Here is a 22,139-nt window from a genome sequence, read left to right as displayed (position 1 = left end):
TGGACAGATGGCACCACTTACTATTTTCTTATTTGACCTGAAACAAGATTTATTAAAAAAAATGAATACAACTCCATTCGACAATAATAGATACTTTTCCAATAATAAATCTATTTTTCACCTATAGGCTATAAATAGAGGTATTATTTAGTATAACATGCGTATTAATATGTATGTTAAGGTGAATATAATTATAGTATAACATACTTCAATACTTTAACTTTATTTTTTATTTAAATATCAAATTTTGTCAAAATAAGAACAAACAACAAATTGTTACCATAAGACCTCTAACGAGGAACGTTTTATTAAATTTAACCTACAAAAATTGTTCATCGTATATAAAACAAAAAAAAAATAAAAATTTTCAAACTTCTACAAATAGTATAAACAGTCAAAATATTTTTAAAATTGTATATAATATATTGAATTTACTTTGAATAATAAATTTTAAATTACAACAGAAACAAAATCGATTTTTTCATAGACTGGTTTTACGTAAATGTTTCCATTTTTTTTTTTTTTTTTTTTTAATGGATCTTGTTTATTTTGAAAATTAGTGTGTTTTTATTTGTTGACTCCTTTAAGTTCCAATTTCTATCTATTCTATCAAAAATTTTCCAACTCAAATTTGAATTTAAAACGGACACAAAAGTACACATACATAACTATATCATGGTAAAACCAATAAATCGTTTCACACAGAATCCTATGACAACGAATTACAACGTATAATGTATATTTATAATTTATTAATATATAACTACATATTTCATTTATTAAATTATTAAATTATTTTATATTTAATTTTAGAAGATTACAAAAATAGTTTTTTAATTTAATTTGAATTGTTGTAATTATACTATTATAATATAGTTTTATTCTCTATTTGTCATAAACATATTTTTCGTGCTGTATAAACTATGACGTGAATAGAATACATATTTTATTATGTTCGTCAATAAATTATATTATTTGTATTTTTTAATATTTTTAATTGTAAAAACACTAATGATTAATAAAATGTCAGTGCGTAAGTAGAAAAGTGAAAACAATGATGACGTTTGTTTCTAATTGTTAAAGAAAAAAACTATTATTATCTTACTATCTAGTTCAATAAAAATAATATATATATTTTCGACAACAAACCTATTTATTTAAAGGCCAAATTTTCTTATCAAATGAATTAAAATAAAACTAACCAAATAACTTCACAATCGTTAGTACTTCATATAGTAGCACTATTATGTTATTCTTACGCAAATAGATTAATTATAATTTATAATATAACGAACCATATATCATAGGATTTTTACCAACAAAAATTTAATTTATTTTAAAGTTAATGAAACTATTATTTTTATACTTAAATACAATGCAAACAATTTATGTCAAAAGAAATCATTTGGTAGATCAATTTTCGCAATATACCTAATATAATTCTTTTATCCATTTTAACATAACATTTATTGTTGATAATTTCCTATAGATATTTAAATAATATTTAAGCATTTTCAAAATAATAACTATGAATAGTAAAAACTTATGTGTGCCTCATCACTGAGTTGATCACTATAATGAATATATTAAATTTAAATTCATTGATAAACCATTAACTACTAAAGTCATGACGTAGGTACCGATTGACTGACAAGTCAATTCACCGACACACCATTTTCTCAACACTCGATTTTCCAACATCCGACATCTGATACACACATTATATTTAGTTCAAAATGAATTATACTAAACAATTTCATTGTTTTAAATTATTTGTATAAATCACAAACATTGTTAAAGACAACTATCTGCTATACACAAAAAAAAACCTAACCATATAAATTTCTATAGTCATAAATGAAAATGGAACATTATTGCGTCCAAGTACTCCAAAATACAAATCACACCATGTTATAGCCTAAAATTATAATTTAAAACATTATTCAAAAATAAAAATATATTATTATATAACATTCAAATTTATAAATGTTATACCTTATTTTGCAAATGATAATCTTCCTTCTAATTCTTAATAATTAGTTTTCATCTTTTGTGGCTGATAGTAGTTTTTTGTGCTATGAGGTCAAACTTGAAGTTAGTTTGTTGGTTTTTTAACTCTTTAATTAAAATAAAAATTGTTTGGATTTAGTACCTATACTAGCATATTTCAGCTGCATGCCATCCTTCAAGGTGGTTTATGGTTCTTTCTCTGTATTATTGTGATTCTACATATTTCAATCAAATACCAAATATAGCTGGATCCAAGTAAATTTCTGTAGATCTAAAATAATAATAATAAAAAAATTCAGTTTTGCTTATATAATTCTAACAAATTACGTAAAAATAAATAACCTAAATTTACCATCCTTAAAAACTCTATTACCAACAGATGTCGTATAAATCCTTTGGTCCCAAGTATAAGGATTTTATCATCTTAACCATAACATCCTGTAATAATATAATTATAAGTAATAGGATGCATGCTTGCGAAAATTTCTGAGTTATTAAAACTAACTTATAAGATTTATTCCTCAAAGCTTAATTTTTAGATATTTTTAGTTTTTAGTACGAAATTTAATTATTTTTGTTGACAAACAAATGAAAAAAAAATGTTATTAATTATTGTAATACCCCTGTGATGTGCGGACTTACACTTAAAAAGGTATAGTTTCTAAAGCAAGTATAGCAGCCAAAAGGAGTTAAACATTTACATAATCTTTTTGCTGGACAAGTGGACGACGTTGGACTTAAGTTAACTAGTTTCATATAAATACCCAAAAGAAAATCTTTTCCATCATTCATTGATCACCAATCACTATCAATATTTAATTCAGACAAATAAAATTACATAAATTTAAACAAACTCATTTTAAGTTTATTTTAAAATCACATTTATCCATATATAGGATTCCATGCGATGAATTTTTGACATTATAGCATTATTTAAATCTTATCTTGTGTATTGCTTTATCTAGTCGACGTCTACACTTATCAATACATTAGTAGTTAGAGTCTCTTATTCTATTAATTCGATGTATGAAATTATCCAAAACTGAAAGTTGACCATCATGTTTAGAATTAATTATACAAACCATGACATTTTAAATTTAATATTATTAAATAACTAACCAACAATGCATTGATTACTAACTGTCAACTGGCAAATGCTGAAATGCCTATAATATCATACTGTAATTTTATCAACATTTTGGTTGTATATGTAATATTCTAAATATTATTTTTGTATTTTATGAAACTACGATTTTTAACTGATTAGAACCATTTTTATCGGATATCGATTTTCTTGTCGGTGAAACAAGTAGTCGGTTAATTGGGTGTCAGACCTGAATCACTAAAACATTTTCTAAGTGATGACGGTGTGTTAGCTTCTATTTCTAAGAATAGGTACCTTTTAAGTTTATATATATTACTATTATTAATCATTTATACTTTTATAATTCTTTAAGCAGTACAAAATGTTAAAGTTTTTTTTACTAACACCTCTCACTTATAATATACATACATCGGGGATGGTCAAATTGTAGCTCTCTTCATAGTTAGATGTTGCTCAGGTCTTATTTATAAAATAAAAATTTACTTACTATTATAATATTTTAACTTTTTGGAAAGCGTTTATTAAAATTTATCAAATTATACAAAATGTACCTATCTATAATCATTTTAGCTCTTGGCATAATTGTATTTGTCTATATGACTCGCGAACACGGTTATGTTGCCCCCCCCCCTGATATATATAATAAATTATAATTAATATATGAACCTTTGACAACATAATAAACATTTAATTTGCTATAAAAAAAAAAAAATGAGGTCATTAATTGAGATAAAAACTATTTTCTTTTATGAATTGGACCAAAATACACTCATTGATCATAATCTTATCAAAATCGGTTGAGTAGTTTCGGAGTGCATCGCGGACACACTCGTAGTACACGAAATTTTTATATAATATATTATAAACTTATCATTGTTTATTTATTTATAAATCAAAATCGACTTACCATAGAACGGTTAAAATAGGTAAATGCGGTATAAACAGCTATAAAAAATAAAAAATAAAATTATTTTAAAAATTGAATATAATGCTAATAATGGAATATTTTAAGTTAAATAGTTAATATTTTTTGAATAATAACACAAATTAAAATAAAACATTATTATTTTTGAATATTCAATGTAATATTTGAAATTCAAACGCTCATAAAGAATTTAAATGGCTTTCGCTATTTTTTTTTTTTTTTTTTTTGATTAAGTAAAAAGAAACTTGTAAGGAATCAAATACTAAAATTATATTCAATTAACTTAGTTAAAAAAAAAAAAAAAAACATTATAAATTTTTAACTACATTATAAGGAGCAAATTTTCCTGATTTTTATGAAATTGGTCTCAAACTTAAATAAAACATTTTTTTTTTCAACAATGGAAAGCAAAATTTTATATTTAATGATTTTTCAAGCTTTTTGAATTATATTATTATAATAATATAATAAATACAATTTTTTAAGTTCCGGTTATACTACTTTAAAATCTATAAAATGTGTTCTAAAAAGACATGTTATGAAACATATTTAGTGATATATGCTGACAAAGCGTCTCCGCTCAGAATCGTTCTTCGTATACTATGATATTATATCATTAAATTTAAATTTAAAGCACACACAACGATGAGGCTCGATAAGTAATACTGAATTAGTACCTAACCAATTACTATACGTCCAGAACTAAACAAGTAACAAATACTATAGTAGCAATACTATACAAATAAAAAATGATACATACAATTTTTTTCTTATTTTTAAACTATAATAAATATAATTTAAATGCATTTTTATAGTGCACTTTTTTAGTTCTTTAAGTCATTCTTGCAATTTTTAAGGGCATTTTTTGAGATTTTTTAGGGCCTTAAAATCCCAACCCTAATGATGACTCGCACAATACTTAATATATAGGAGGAGTACAGAAGAATGGCATCTACTTGCTTAACTTTTTTAATTATTTTTCCTATAATTATAAAGAAAAATATTGTTAATTTTTTTTTACTTTTGTTCATCACAAATAAATATATATATATATATATATATATATATATCTAATTTGTAATTTTAAGTCACCTAAAATTAAGATTGAACAAGGTCGACGCATATTAGGTCTCTCTCTCAATTTTATTGGCCGATGTTGGTAAATAGAGTTAGGGTGTATTTTTAAAAGCATTAGTACGCAAATATATAGTAAATATATACGTTTCTCCCCCTCCCCCCCCCCACAGTGAACATTTTCGAAAATTCCTTTGATATTTGATTACAACTATTTTGAAAAGTGATGACATGCAGGGAAAATATCATTGTTAAATTCATTCATTAATCTTCTTATAATCTAAAAACTATAACGTCATTTTTATTATAGGTAATAATTAATTAATGCGCATTTATTTTTTTTATATGTCCATGAACTTTTATACTTTTCTTCCTTTAATGCATGTGATTTTATAGATTATAATATAAACTCTTATAAAATTTATTAAAAAATGATAAGTGTCCATGAACTCATTTTTAAAAACGCTTACCATTTATACGTCTTAATTTTATAATTTTATCATACCTCTATCGACTGAATATCGTAATATGAAAACAAAATAGATCGTCATTGAAATTTCTCAATATTTCCTGAGGAAATATAAAAACGAATTTTTCAGATAGATGTTTCAAATTTTATTTTTTTACCTTACTTTAAGAACCCCGAAAGACTTTAAACGTTGATAATTTACACCAATTTACATAAGTATTTAATGAATTTATTTTTCAAAAAAGAAAGATACATTTTCTAATTTATTATAATATATATATTAATATAACTAAATATTTCATGTTAGAATATTTACATTTGTTCAACAAAAAAGGATTAATTATATAACAGTGTAAGTATAACATTGCAGAATAATATAATATGACCAAAAAAGCTTAATGACTAATTAGTCAATAATACATAATAAATACCTATGATTATGTTTAAGAAATAAAAATAACTACGTGGGAAAGTTGCTTCATCTTTGGCTTTTGATACCTTTCAACTTCAAATACCTATAAAGCTATAAAAAAAAGTATCAATGTATTTTCAATATATTTTTATTGTTATATAAGAACAACATTTGAGGGACATGTTTACAATATTTAAAACTTTTTAACTACGATCAAACTTTTATAAACTTAAATCGAAAAATCAAAGAACTCGCTTTACTGTATAGTAAATGTTTAGTGTAACCAAGGCCGCCCGCAGGGGGGGCCACGGCCCCCCCCGCTCTTTAGGATAATTTGTTTAAATATAAAAAAAATAAAAAACAGAATTTATGATAAGTGTATTGTTTTTTCGCTGGCCCCCCCCCCGAGAAAAATTTCTGCGGGCGGCCTTGAGTGTAACTCATTATTGAATAGGTTACTGTAGTTGATATGTTAAATTTGAATTTGATAATAAACCAATGCATAAAAATCAACAATTTTTACCAGAGATGGTCTTTCAAATTTTAGTCTAAATATCTAAGGATATTTAATTATATATTTATGCTAGTTGTCCCATACCGCTTGTCTCATACATAATATTGCATGGAAATAGAGAAAAAATAAAAATGTTAGTATATCAATAATAATTATTGTTTTTACTGACTACCATAAAATAGTGCAAATAGGTTCATGATATAAATAGATGAAAGCATACAATTAATCCACATATTTTGAACATTTCATTGCAAATAGTAAAATGTATAGTATACGTAAAATGTTTAAGACCCCATAAATAATAGTTTTAAATTATAACAATATCACGTCTAGTGTTACTGCAATTTAGCTACTCCCCTCATGTTTTCACAGTCAACTTGTATATTTCCCGCTCATATGCTTACTGTAAATACTAACTAATATTACAGATTGTAATGGTAGAAAAGATAAATGGTAAAAAAAAAAAAGTTAAGTATAACAAAATAATTAACATTGGTCAAATATATTATATTTATTATATTTTTTTGTTTCCATACTAACTACTTATAAACTACCTTGTATTAAATTTTCAAGCTTTTTAACCGAGTGGAAAATTGTTTATTGATGTTTGAAAAAATATTTATCGGTGTTTAAAACTCTTTATTGTATTAACCGTTACCTGCGTAAGACTAAATGACGTCAAAATATTTCACAAACCTCGATGTAACTCATTTAATAATATTTATTTCCATATCTAGTAAATATTTTTATGTAGTTTTGCTATAATAAGCGCATAAACATAATTTATTTAACGAAAACATTTAATTTTGTCGTATATTTTTATATTAGTTTTTATTTATGAATTATAAAGTTAACGAAGTATTTACAAATACTTAAACAGTGCAACCTTTTTATTACGACACTCTAGGATAATCAAAAAATAAATAAATCCACTATGGATAGTTATTATAATAAAAAAAATTCGATATAGATTAATAATGGTATATGAATATGGAATAAAAATGATAAAATAAATAGTATAGTACAGGGGTGGCCAGCGAGAAGAAACTCGAGAGCCACCAAATATATTAATAAATTTGGAAGAGCCAAAATATAAAAAAAGAAAAAAAAAGTCACATTATTATATAGTATATAATTTCAATTTTTTTTTGTTAAAATGTTACGATAAGATGCGAGCCGCGAAGTCTATGACGCGAGACGCGGTTTAGCCACCCTCAGTGTAGTGTATGGTACACAAAATTGATATTTGTGATATTCTGTTAAGCGTCTCATCTCGTATTTAACAATAACCATCTGAGCCTATATAGGTACAATAGAATAAATTGTATGTTTTAACCATGTTAACCATGAATATAATGTATTAGAATTTTTTTATTTTTTCTGAATTATTGCCACTATAAAAGGAAACGAAAATACGTCGTTATACGTATAATCCCGGCCCGTTTAATAAAAATACTGAGAATATTTTACTTTTGACCCACCCCCTCCCCCAAAGTATCAACTAGTTTCAATTATCTACCAGAAACCATAATCTAAAATATATATCTTTTTATTTGGTACCCAAGTTCACTTGACCCTATAATGTACTCCCTTTTAGCATGACCCCGAGAGGGACAATTACCTAGGTCAGATTGCTGAAAACGTAAACACTAAACATGTATCATAATACGATAATTTTAATATTTTGATATTTAAAATCAAGAACTTAAAAATTTGATATTATCTAACTCCTATTTAAATTTAAACTTTTAATAATTTTGAATTTATCCAAATGGTTAATCTCATACTATGTAGAAGTAGTTATCTAGTTCTGCTAATTTAAAAACAACTAATATATGGCCTGTTCAGTGTCAGTTTAATAGACCCTTACAGCTGAAAACAACTACAAAATTATCTAAGGATACGGAGAATATAATACGTATAAGGCATAAGCGAGTCCGAATTATAGCACGTCATTCAATTTACCACGGTCATCAAGTCCCAAGTATCTTCATGTTTACTGTAGGTACTTGCATTATTTATATTATCTTAGAATTTTTTTTTATTAAAATATTATTATTGTAATTTATTTTTAAATCGTATATTATTAATTAACACCTATAAACTACTAACTATGACTACTGTAACATTTTTTTATACAAATTATAATACTTCTATCAGTTCTATCGTCACCATATTATATTATATCATTGATAATTGAACACATTATTCTATATAGCATGCCGTATTACCACTACATTGTATTAAATTCTTAATAAAATATAATGTAAAGTAATTAATCATTCATTTATTTCTAAAATAAAAATATATTACAAAAAAAGTTTAATTTTAAAAACCATAAGAAACTGTTAAAATTAATCTTGTGAATCATAATGCACCAGAAATCGCGATGTTTGTGTACGCATATTATGATAATTTGCCGATATCAGAGTTAGGTTAGGTTAACCAGTCTCCGTGATACTAGATTCTGTAAGTTATATTTTTCAAAAAAAAGACGTAGAAAAATTATTGTTTATGCAAAATTCAAATTTATTCAATGACGTTTATAAAACAAACTATTATAATTCCAAATAATCGAATAAGAAAAATTCGACTAGCTTACGGCGTAATACACTTCAATTATTACTAACTTATATTATCTGATTTAAATTATTTAAATTTATTTGAACCAAATGAACTCAATTGTTATTCATCAGATGGTATTTTAAAATGCAATTATCAACTCTAAAAAACATAGACTGTGGCTAATTTTTAACATAATATTGTCGTTAATTTCATTTATTTTAGAACCTTTCTGACCTTTGTTGAAGCGAACGCCTGATATACAAGTTATTAGACATAAATATTGTAATCTCTTCCATTGCCCTATAAAGAATATTAACAACTTATATGCATATATTCAATAATACACAATTAAAATAACTGATAATGATAAACTGATAATAGTTTATGTATTTAAATTGCTATAAGAATGTGTTTTCAGTTCTCGTCTATTGCTCCAGCATTTCACATTAGTGTTTAAATACTGAAAAGTGTGTCTTTGACAGTTATTAATAATTATTGTATTGAATAGAAAGGTTCACGTATTGTGATTATTTTTTTTCTAATATGGCGAGTATTGATGCTTGTTTATCAGTCACACAAAAAATACTTAAACAAAAAAAGGTAATCAAATGTATTTATATTTGTAATTCATTAATCATTATTATTAATTTATATATATTATTTTATTTATATAATATAATCTATTTTAGTACACCTAAAATGAATTAACTTACCCTAGCTTGTATTTTCAGGTATTGGGGTCAATAAGATACAAATTTTTGTTTCATATATTTGATTTTTTTTGTTTTAATTACCTATCTATATTTTAACGAAGTATATACTTTAAATATGTGAGTAATTCACGTACTTACTTAAAATGTAAATGTTTTGCTAAAATTAACGAATGTTGATATTTAAAACTGAGATAGCAATCAGTTCATGTTTTAAAAAAAATTTAAACTGTTAGCCATTCTTTCCTTGAATGTGGTTTTTAAATAATAAATAAATAAATTATCATGGTCGAATTTTGATTTCAATGATTTATCATTAATATTTTTCACATTTCAAATGAAATAATCCTCCAATAACTTATATGGTTTCAACCTTTAAAGTATCTACATTAAAACAAAGTTAAATAGTAAGTTAGTTCATACTTCCCTCATCCAAAAATCATTATTATTGAATTAATCTGATTATATATTTCATACATTTTTTTAAATCTATGAATATTTTTTACAGACTTGCAGAAAATTGTATAGTATCCAACATCTATTGTCTAAAAGGAACCAATCATCGGTATCACAAAATGACCCCGATAAGGTAAATTTTTAAATTGATATCACCTATTATTGAACATCAAATACCGCTAGCTTAGTATGTAGCTATAATACCACGATATATCTTATGATCAGCACCACCAGTAAGTAATGAAATAAATTAGCATAGAATAGAAAAAAATTATTTTCTCTACACGAGACACATACTCAGAAATACAAAATAGATATTACTTATTCTTGCGTGAAATTAAATATTTTGTCATAAATTATAATCAAAACCAAAATAAACATAAGATAATTTTTAATTATTGCATACATTTTTAATAATTATTATTATATTTATTATTTATATACCTCTTCTTTATTTTCTTAAAAACAGTAAAACTTTTAAGAATTTTAAATTTTTTTAAAAAAACCTTTTGATATCTATCTAACTATATTAAATCCAAGATAGGAATTATAAACTATAAATACTTTAAATTTCTATGAGAGATTATATACAAAATGTATATATATATCGAATGTTTTCTGATGTATTAACTGATTCATAATAAAAAAAAGTCTGGCCATATTTGTAAAAAAAATAGTGTCCAATAAAACATATTCTAAATAAGAAAATATATTTCCAATAGTTACCGATTATGTTACAAATCATAATATACTAAATAAAAAATAATCACATTTTTGTTAATTTTCGTTATTAGCTAGTTAGTTATATAGTAGTTATACATCATTAATTTCCCGAGTTTTTGATTGTACACTATATATACTGTGTACAATGCTAAGGATCGTGAAGATTTTAATTATATTTGAACTAAATTTAATTTGTTTAACTTAATACTGTATTAAGGTATACACTGTATTGTCTTACTTTGATCGATTTTCTACTTGATCCTTCATAATATTGTATTTCGATATTTAGCTAATATAAATATAATAATAACTAGGTAAATAAGTTAAATATTGTATACGTTACTTAAATACAAATTTAAACGTAAAGAGTTGGTATTTTTCTATAAATATTCTAAAAAAAACATCTTTTTAGTTATGTATATATTATAATGGTTAAGTAAAATAATAATTAAATATTAAATTTAATTATAATACCGTAACCTGAAGTAAAGATTTTTGTTTTTTTTTTAGTAAGAAGAAATTTTTTAGGATCAACAAATATTTGATATTAATTTACAATATTTATTTCAGTTAAATGAAATACATTAGTTTTAATAATATTATGTTAATTGTTTACTCGGACGTCATAACTCGTTGCGAATGGTGTTAAAAAATAGGGATGTACCTATTCATGTATACATTGTTTTGAATACAATCTTATTTTTTTTTTATATAGACGTTTTTTTTAACAATATTGTGTGATCGGAAATAATCTGCTATAATATTCAGTAAATGATAAAATTACGATTCCTTATTTCAATAACATAATAGATATACGAGTATATCTGTTACGTTTAACAGATATATTATGTATATGCAATAGAAGTATTTTTATTACATCAATAACTACATAATTTGTATTTCAATGAACTCTAGTAATCTATAATTAAATCAATTATTAAGTATACAATATGTATTTATATTTACAAAATAATAATCATCAATAATAGTATATAATGATACTAAAACAATATGTAATTAATTACGAAATTAAATATACAAATATTTATTTCACAACTAAATTATATGTTATTATGGAATCATCATTTAAACATTTTCTGACATGCATAATAGTATTCTGTCATTAAAAACATTTTTTAAACATGTTTGCATTTTAATTTTGTTTATAGTCTGTAAAACCAGATATCGACATCACATTATGCAAATCCTCGAAGCTTAATGATAATGTCACCAATATTCTAAAAAGTGGCACCCAAATTAAGTTTGGTACTATATTCACGGACCATATGCTCAAAATACACTACGATAAGCATGCAGGTGGCTGGCAGAAACCATACATCACACCCATGGAACATCTCCACTTACATCCCGCTGCTAAAGTTCTTCATTATGCCACTGAGGTAAAATATATATCTAAATAAATAAATAAATTTATTTAATCTAAACAACTATAATGATGAATATCCAAACATACGCGTATTACTTGTTTAATAAGGTTTACAGAAACCTATTATATTAAAGGTCAAAATAGTAATCTGCATGATAATCAATTTGCTATAATTAGAACTCTCCGTCTACCAGTAACAAAATAGTGGAGTAGTGTTTTACTTGTTTTATATTATTAATTCGAATTTTACAGAATCGCTGAAAAGAAAATAGGTAGTGGGTATGGTATATATTAAAATAAGTAACTACTTTTATCATAGCCAGTATTTGAGTAACCAACATAGCATAATATTATATGGATTTCGCAGACGCCCGCAATGGTTATGATTATTGCTTTATATTTTTCTAACCCATTTTGAATGTAGTTTTATTCTTAGTATAAACATTATAATAACTGAGAACTGCGCATTCAAATTTTGAATTAAGTAAATAATGAGGTTCAAAATATTCAAAAAAAATTATTTGTTTAAAAAAGAAAGGTTCTCGTTTGAAAAACAGAAGTTTGCCACCACTAGATACGTCTTAAGTAGTACAACAAATCTCAAAAATTCGAAAACATGGTCTTTATTCATTAAATATGTTTAAAAGTTAAAAAAATCATAATTTTAATTAATTCATTATTAAAGAATAAATTAAATTAAGCACATCTTGGTAAATCAACATGCACTTACACGTACAAAATTATTTCAAAAACGATTATACAATATAATAACAATTAGTTTCAAAAATTAATGAGTGGATGATATCAATGTTAAAAATAACATGAAAAGATGTCCTATCTTCATAGATATTATTCTTGGAAGTAATAATTTTTAATAGAAGCAAACAAATTACTAGGCACTTATAGGGCTGCAAATAGTAAATAAAATAAGATTTCCATTTTTTTTTTTTTTTTTTTGATTTATAAAACTATAAAAGTATAAAAGTGCTTTTTTTTCTTATGCTCGTAAAATTAATTTTAACCCATTTATCAACGTTATACAAATGATAAATTTTCAATATTGATATTTTTAATCCGCTTAGATTGTTTTATAATTAGGCACAATTTTCAAGTATACGCTAGGGGTAGATAACAATGCGTATACCTACTATACTTATTTATTAAATTTTATACATTTTATAGGCGTTAAGATTGCACTGTTTGTTAAGAAATATAATAAATAACATCACATAATGAAATGTACAATATTGCTCACCAATGACACTAGTACCTACATTATCTCCGAACTAACATATACATTATATTATATTTTCTTTTTTCTGTAAATATTATTTTAAATATCTTTAGGTGTATTTTAAAACCAAATTTTCAATACAATGGTAAAATCTACACTATTCTATTAATAATATTTATACTGCATGATTGGTAAATACATAAACTGTTAGCTACAAAAGTAATTCTTAGAATTAATTTTATAGTAACTAACAAATTGTAATACAAATCATGTTTTAAATTAGTTTTAGTAGGTAATAATAATACAGTAGTCAGTAATTGTTTAGTATAACCTGGTGTTAACAAGCCAACTAGGAAATTATTTTAAAACTTAATGATAACATTATAATATTATATAACTATACGACGAATATTTTTTATCATAACTGAATACATGTATAGACATTTAAACAATTGTTTAGGTAGTATAAAAATATATATCAGTAGATAACAATCATTAGCAACCATAAACACTAAAAATATAGCACACACGATGAACATGCATGCTCAATGCTGTATATACTGTATATAGGTACCCACGTCATAAGTTTTACACTATCAGACGATAAAAATAAAGAATGAGCACACACCAAACGATATGATAGCAAGATATCTGCCGAGTAAATATGTATTTGACTTTTGAATTCAAATTCTATAAATTCTAATGCCACCGCACACTAATTATATAACTCAATATACAAACATTGTATGAGTACGAAAAAGTAGAAACTAGACATTTTTTATTTACTATAAAGTTATCAAAAATAATAACTAGTAAAACTAAAAAATTATTAAATCATATTATACCCTCTGCTTAACATCATTTTAAAAACTCATAGGAACAAGAAAAATTAATTTTAAAAAACGTCGAATTATTTTTAGTTATTATTTTTCTCTTATTACGAAGATATATTATAATTATTTCAGTGACGGTAGTTCCGAACTATATTTCATAATAATATAATATGTATTTTGAATAACTTTTACAATTTTAAGAGAAATTCTACAGATTTAGTTTTTTTTTATATAGTTATCCTAGCACCTAAAAATTATTTCAATGAAACTGCGTCGTATTTAAACTCTCTTAATATTATAAATATGTCCATGGCAATTGTATTATACAAACATATAAAAATACAATAACTTATAAGACACCTTATTAATAACGTATAATTCAAATAGCAAACACCAATCCAATTATACTCCATATCATACTCGGAAATGGAACTTTCAACTTAATTATAGGTACCTACAATAATTAATCGTGTTGAAATAGATCTCGTGCACTATTAGTCTAAAAATTATACTATTAGTTAAGATAATAAATTTCCGCATCACCTTGACATCTATTCCTATTTTAATATGTTGTTTTATTGCGTGGTAGGTATTCGAAGGAATGAAGGCATACAGATCGGAACATGGCCACATGAATCTATTCAGACCGGAACTAAACTTGCAGAGGTTAAACAAATCAGCTAAGCGAGTAGGCCTACCAGCAGTAGACACTGACGTATTACTCAAAGGTATTGAACGCCTAGTATCTATCGACAACGAGTGGCTACCTGTGTCTGCACCGCTCAGTTTATACATTAGACCTAACCTCATAGGCACAGAAGTAAGTACCTGGCTCATTAGAAAAATAAAATCTTTCCTGGCAAAAGCCAATCAAGTATATTTAAATACATTTTCACTAACAGACCTAATTGGCAATTATTTATTGCCCTTGCCCCTTCACGTTTTACTTGAATGGTGATATTAATTCGTAGTTTGTACCTATTATCTTTTCCCATCGCTTTTTAGAAACTAATGCTCCTGATACGAGCATTCTGAGTGCTATTTTTAATATTAAGTTAATTTATATATATTACAGTCTCATTTATAATTTATTATAATTTCCCCTAAGTCATAAGAAATCAGAAACGATCAAAATATTTCTTCTACGTTCTACAATATTAACAATGGTCGTATCAACTGCCACTATTCACAACAAATCCTTTAAAATACATTACATGCTAAAAAATCCGATAAAAATGAAGATTAAAAAAAAACTTGTATTATCCTATTGTAAATTATAGTAAAACATATTAAATTAATGACAATTCCGTATGCGAATAATTATTAATTTTTACATCTATAATGTTGGTGTGATATAAAACTCATTGCTGAATAAGTTGTTCCAGTACATTTATGAAACTACGTCAATGTTAATGTATTATCTATCCAAAGTAAAAAATAATTTTATAAAACGTATTTTAAACAGATATTATGCAATTTTTATTAGGGCACACTAGGAGTGGCACAAGCAGATACAGCCCTTCTTTACGTGATAATGTGCACAGTGGGATCATATTTCTCTAATAAATTCAAGTCTGTCCGACTGATGGCCAACCCAAAATTCACCAGAGCATGGCCTGGTGGTTGTGGTGACTTTAAAATAGGCGCAAACTACGCCACCACATTATACCCTCAGGTAAGTGTCAAACTCAAGCCGACATACACTTTAATTTCTTAATAAGGTACAGCGTAAAGTAATACATTTTGTATAAGACAACTACAACATAATTTTACAAAATTGCAATGATTTGTATACTAAAAAAATAAACTAAAAATAATTTATGAATATTAATGTTTATGTTCCTATTAAATATAAAATTTTATTTATTCATATTCTAGTAAGCTTATTAAAAGTTTTTCTAAAAAAAATATTTTTTTTTTGTTAGTTATTTCGTGTTTGAACTCATAATCATATAACTTTAATAAATTGAATAATATCTACGATACATCAGTAGACCTAGTTTGAAACAAATAATTAATTTTTAACCACATAACGTTCAATATACTATATAAATAAAACTATGCATAGTGAAAAAATAATTAATTATTAAATTATAGATAACATTTCTAGGGTTGAACTAGCAATGGTAATTACTAATTGGTAATGAATAAAATTCAATAACTTACAGTAGCTTAAAAATAAGTATCAAACAAATTTGATAAATCTGTTAAAATAGACAAATGTATCTCTGTATTCATTAGCAATTTTTTTTATGTTTTATATTTATTCTAAGAATTTGCATTTTTTGAGTTTTTTTTCTATTATACTATCTAAAATGCAAGTTTTTGAATTTAAAAAGGTTAGTAATTGTATTTTATGAAATATGATGTAGAAGTATTTATGTACTCACGAATGTATTGTTATTCACTATTAATATTTTTAATTAAGTAGGTATATACACTATTACACTAATAATTTTATTATATTTTATAAATATAAATACACGACGATAAACTATACACTATAACAATTAAATTTAACAATTTTGAATATAAAAATGTTTGAATGTGTTAGAAATTATCACATTTACTATATCTACTTGATTGAATGCCTACGATTAAAATATTATATATAATTTAATTAGTTCACATGATACTGATAAAAGAAAAATATACACAAATCCCGGGCGTGGAATATAATTGATAAAGAATATAATTATTTTATATTGACTCACTGCCATTTAAACATTAATTTGTGAATGATGAAATAATTATTTATCCAACTATTATTATATTATCAGTTTTAGTAGCTAATGCCAAACTATAGATTAGGCCTATTTCATAAATAGATAAATAATATTAGTTTAAAATGCTAAATTCTATTGACTATAATTATACTCAATACTCATACACTAGTAAGTAGCTCTAAATACTGTAAAATCAGCTTCTGTTCAAATGTAATACTTAATACTTACAGCTATTAACAATAGGTGGGTACCTAACGATCAAATTTAACTAAAATCACAATTCACAGGTATCGATTAAAAAAAAATATACAATGTACCTAGGTACCTACCTATTTCAAAAACCTAAATTATACTCTCCGTTTTATTTCATAAGCACATTAGCCAGTCATTAGGTTTAGATAACATAAACATTTCAGTAAAGTAAATTGATATAATAATAATATGGAATAATAATTTAAGTAAGTACTATGCACAAAATAGCTATCATGCATATAATAAATTTAAAATTTAAATTTTTCAATTTACAAAAAAATAGGATAGTTCTGCCTCAAAATTAAGCTTATAGTAGAGTACAATTAATTAATTACAGTTCATGGTTTAAAATATTAATAACGGTCACTTTCAAATTTAACATGCATTACACAATACACATGATCTGATGCTGAACCTAATCAGTAGATAATTAGTTTAAAATCTAATATAAATAATATGAATATCATAAATAAAGATGTCTGTTTTTCACTCATAATTATTAATAATTTAGGTATTTTCTTTAATATAGTACATGCATTGCATTTATAAGAACTTGAGCCTTAACTTCTACATATGTTTTATAAAAAACCAATATAAATATTGGTGCATATTATACGCATATCTTATATTTGAACCATCGATTACAGGAATTAGCTTCAAAATTAGGTTGTCACCAAATGCTGTGGTTATATGGTGAAGACCGACAAATCACAGAAGTTGGTGCGATGAACGTGTTTATTTTTTACAAAAATCAAAATGGCGGTAATTAAACCCAAACTATATTTTAATCCAACCTCAATAATATTAATTTATACATTTATTGAACGTCTATTAGACATATTACGATAATTACCATTTGTTTATTACTATACAAATATATAATATTATGTTTTGTTTATATCTTACAGAAAAAGTATTAGCCACTCCACCATTAAACGGTATGATATTACCAGGCATCACCAGACAGTCAGTATTGGATTTGACTAAAGAATGGGACGAATTTCGTGTTGAGGAGAGAAACTTCACAATGGATGAATTAATTGAACTGAATGAGAATAACCAAGTAAGCAAATAACAATTTGGTTATTATATAAAATTAAGCATTAAAAACAAAAAAAAAAGTCAATTCAGTACCTAATTATTATGATCAATGTTATCTTGCGAAAAAATGTACCGTAATAAGCAGGTATATTATATTCTGTAAGTAGTAAGTACACGTTCTCATTTCTGTTAATGTCCATTAACAATAATTAATATGATACATTTTAATATTGAAATGTATAACTCAAAATGTTACCTAAGAGTAGATAGATTGAGTAATTAAATTTAAAAGCATAGGTATTTCTCAAACGAACAAAAGAATATATAATATATATATTATAACTATAAGAACCCCTATAGTATAGCGATTGTACAATTTAAATAACTGACTGAATATCGTCCCTTAATATTCATCGTGTTGATGAAACATTCAAGCCACGTAGGCTACTATTTAACATAATTTCTATTATAACGTAATTATTAACAGCTGTGTATTTATAATCGAATATATATATATATATATAGAGAGAGAGAGAGAGAGAGGCATTTATACCTACTCTAAAAAATGTTAATGAAAGTATAAAAGTATTGTCATTCCGGTTTAAACTATTTCTTTCGGACGTTTTAGATACTCGAGTTTTTCGGAACTGGTACAGCAGCAGTCATTAGCCCAGTATCTTCCATATTATACGAAGATGCTGACGTGCAATTACCGACCATGGAGCAATCAAACCCGTTGTATGAGAGGCTGTTCAAAGCGATTACCGACATACAGTACGGTCGGGTAGCGCATCCGTGGGCCAGAGTAGTGGACGAAAGACCGCATTTGTACGAATCTCAAAATTATAAATATGCCAACTAGAATCCATTATGATAATACATCAATAGATCGCACGACACTCGATAGCGGTCAATAGATGATAGTACAGTAAACGACAATATTATATTATATTATTCACAAAACGTTTATTTTTTTTTAGAATCATAATAACTGACAACTATAACTACTTATCTACGATAGATAGGCTAGGTTTTTAAAGCAAAAAAACGATATACTATTTTAACGATGAAATAAACAAGTCTACTTGAGTCTGTCTGCAAGTAAAAATTAGCAGAGCAGCGAAACAATTTTATTCATTTCACAGTAGTGTGTTAGTATGTATAATGTAGAGCCGTTTCATAATTGAATCTTGATGAACACATTTTACCATTAAGTCTACATTAAAACAATAATAAAACAGTTAATTATTTTTTATGAAAAACAATTATTTCTATTTCAGTTTCAAAACCTTCCTTGTGATAAAATGTTTATTTAAATTTAAGTAATTATTAATAACATTGTTATATAATATTGGAGGATATGGAAAATGTTAAGAAAAATAAAAAATCATTTAAAATAAATTATTTCACGTTACAAATTGTCATACCTACTATTTAATATATTGACCGCTATCTATCGACGGTATAATTGTTAACTAATGTTTATTTGATTTTGTTTTTAAAAAATTATATTTTTATATTTTATACTTCAGTTATTCATCAAGAATAACTATTACATAATTACCTGCAACAACAAAGCTATTTGTTCTATGTAACTTTTTAGACGTTTTTTATATCAATAAAAATGAATATTTACCATAATTTTATTATTATCGTACCTACAAATAAATACCTACGTATATTATTTTTATTTACTAACAACTGCGCCTTAACTAACAAGCCATAATATTGTGTTTAGGTATAATTAATTGATCAAACCTCTACTACAAGTTACAGAGTGAAAGTTGGACATAATTTTTAATCAAAATAATTGACAGTTTAAACCTATCACAAAAAAAAAAAAAGGTTTAATTTTTACTGTGATGTCAGCACAAAACTCTGTTTATTTTCTGTTTCTAGGCTTGAGCCTACGAGTCATATAAACAAAATACTTTTGAGTAATCTTTGAGTAAGTCCCCCCATAAAAAGTATACCTATTGGCTATTAGAGAATAATATTAGGGTATAACGTCATATCAATTTGTCTAAATATTATCTCAAAACTATTTTATGACCATTTAAATTTAAAATTATTTTTTTATTATTATCCAAGTAAAATATAAAGTCGAAATATCAAACCCTCAAAAATACTATCCTCTGTAATTTTTGTAATAGATAATTTTACTTTGAGATAACTTTAAATAATTCACAAATAAACAAATCAAAAAAAAAAATGTGGTCAAATGGGTACCACTCTGCTATATAGTAAGTGATGATTAGATCACTATAATATGAATATTTTACATTTGAATTTAATGATCTATTGTTCTACACGAAAAAATATTTTGAACGAAAACGATCTATCAGCCTTTTTTGTCTATAAATTATTTTTCAATGGGCATGCTCATTTATCATAATGTATTATAGTAATTTATAATTAATAAATAATACAAAAATATGGTAGGTAGTTAATTTAGTGGGGTAACGAGATGTGGGAGAAAAAGTACTTCATTTCATATTCCATGTCGTATCATGAGAAAAATGAATGTACAGTGTACACACAAAAAAAAATAATAATAATAATAATAAATAAATAAAATAATTTAAATTTCTATACCTACCTGTTGACTTAATGGAAAATATATCTTATCGTATATTAATTAATTTAAAATTCGATTGCATATTTTATGCATTGTAAGTGCCTACGTGTACAGTATACCAACACATTTTAATGGGGGACATTCTCCTAACTCTATGTTTTGATAATTATTTCTTTTTAAGTTATAATACACTACAACACAATATTATACCTTACATTAATCGATTAAAAATTAACGGGCCAACGGTGAAGTACCAAACACCATAACCAGACCACATATTTGTCGAATTTTTTATACCTAAATTTATAATAATTTTATCATAAACAATAAAACTAACAAGATACTATAATAATAAATGAATAATGGTAAAATACATTCACTTCGTCAAATGAACGAGTACAGGTTATCGATAACAAGTGAAATAATTTAATATAATACATAAACAGTATTACGTATGATGAATATATTATGATACCTACTAGACCCGTGTACATAAGTCCATACATAAGCACAAGGGGCCAGGGGGGACCACACATAAAGAAATCCTGCGCACAAGCCTGATACTTACGAATATGATTTGAAAAACACAAATACTAGTACCAAAAAAAGCTGTGGTCTTAAATTTTTTTGATTTTGATACATTTGTTAAAATTTGAACTTAAACAATTCTTATTTAAAAACATTGTTTCAGTGTTTTTTATCTTTTTCATTAAACTCAAATTCTTTTATCAGCGGTAAAAACATTCAAAATTCGAAGTACCAATAAATTTCTAAATTAGTTGTGTCGTTATGGTATAAACGTCTTTATTCACAAATCACAAACATTTTTTCATTCATAAATCGAAAAAAAGTTGAAACACTTAGGTTCTATATAAATAGCACAAAGAGCTCAACTCAAATACTTTTGATATTTGTATCATAACTAGAAAATGCTGATTAAATACGAGTATTTAATTTTTCATTATTAAATTATAAAAAAAAAAACCATTTTTCGTTAATTAATTTTTTTCCCCGAATTATTTTGAAAAGTACATAGGAACTTTTGACCTCAAAAAAAGATCACCCAAATTTTCAAAGGCATATTATAGTATAGGAAACATATTGTTATAGACTTTGTAAATCGAT

General features: G+C 25.0%; 1 protein-coding gene and 1 long non-coding RNA gene across 2 annotated transcripts in view; one reads left to right on the top strand and one right to left on the bottom strand.

The window, feature by feature from the left end:
- Nucleotides 1-20,077, top strand: part of LOC114131900 (branched-chain-amino-acid aminotransferase, cytosolic) — a 484,947-nt gene extending 464,870 nt beyond the window's left edge. Inside the window, exons 2-9 of the mRNA XM_027997239.2 lie at nt 9,530-9,674; nt 10,293-10,373; nt 12,133-12,363; nt 15,007-15,237; nt 15,904-16,092; nt 18,043-18,157; nt 18,304-18,458; nt 19,065-20,077. Coding sequence (XP_027853040.2) covers nt 9,618-9,674; nt 10,293-10,373; nt 12,133-12,363; nt 15,007-15,237; nt 15,904-16,092; nt 18,043-18,157; nt 18,304-18,458; nt 19,065-19,298 — 1,293 coding nt within the window. The 5' untranslated portion in view covers nt 9,530-9,617 and the 3' untranslated portion in view covers nt 19,299-20,077. The remainder of the gene's footprint in view (nt 1-9,529; nt 9,675-10,292; nt 10,374-12,132; nt 12,364-15,006; nt 15,238-15,903; nt 16,093-18,042; nt 18,158-18,303; nt 18,459-19,064) is intronic.
- On the bottom strand, nt 1,546-17,021 carry LOC114131925 (uncharacterized). Its single transcript, XR_003593035.2, has 5 exons — nt 16,808-17,021; nt 2,363-2,448; nt 2,153-2,281; nt 1,996-2,075; nt 1,546-1,918 (listed from the first exon to the last, which is right to left on the bottom strand). It is a non-coding gene; the product is annotated as an uncharacterized LOC114131925 (long non-coding RNA).
- Nucleotides 20,078-22,139: the final 2,062 nt, after the last annotated feature.

This window comes from Aphis gossypii, chromosome 2, assembly GCF_020184175.1.
Source record: "Aphis gossypii isolate Hap1 chromosome 2, ASM2018417v2, whole genome shotgun sequence".
NCBI classification, from domain to species: Eukaryota; Metazoa; Arthropoda; class Insecta; order Hemiptera; family Aphididae; genus Aphis; species Aphis gossypii.
The sequence above is the reverse complement of the archived record's forward strand: the minus strand, read 5'-3'. Positions and strand labels throughout refer to the sequence as shown.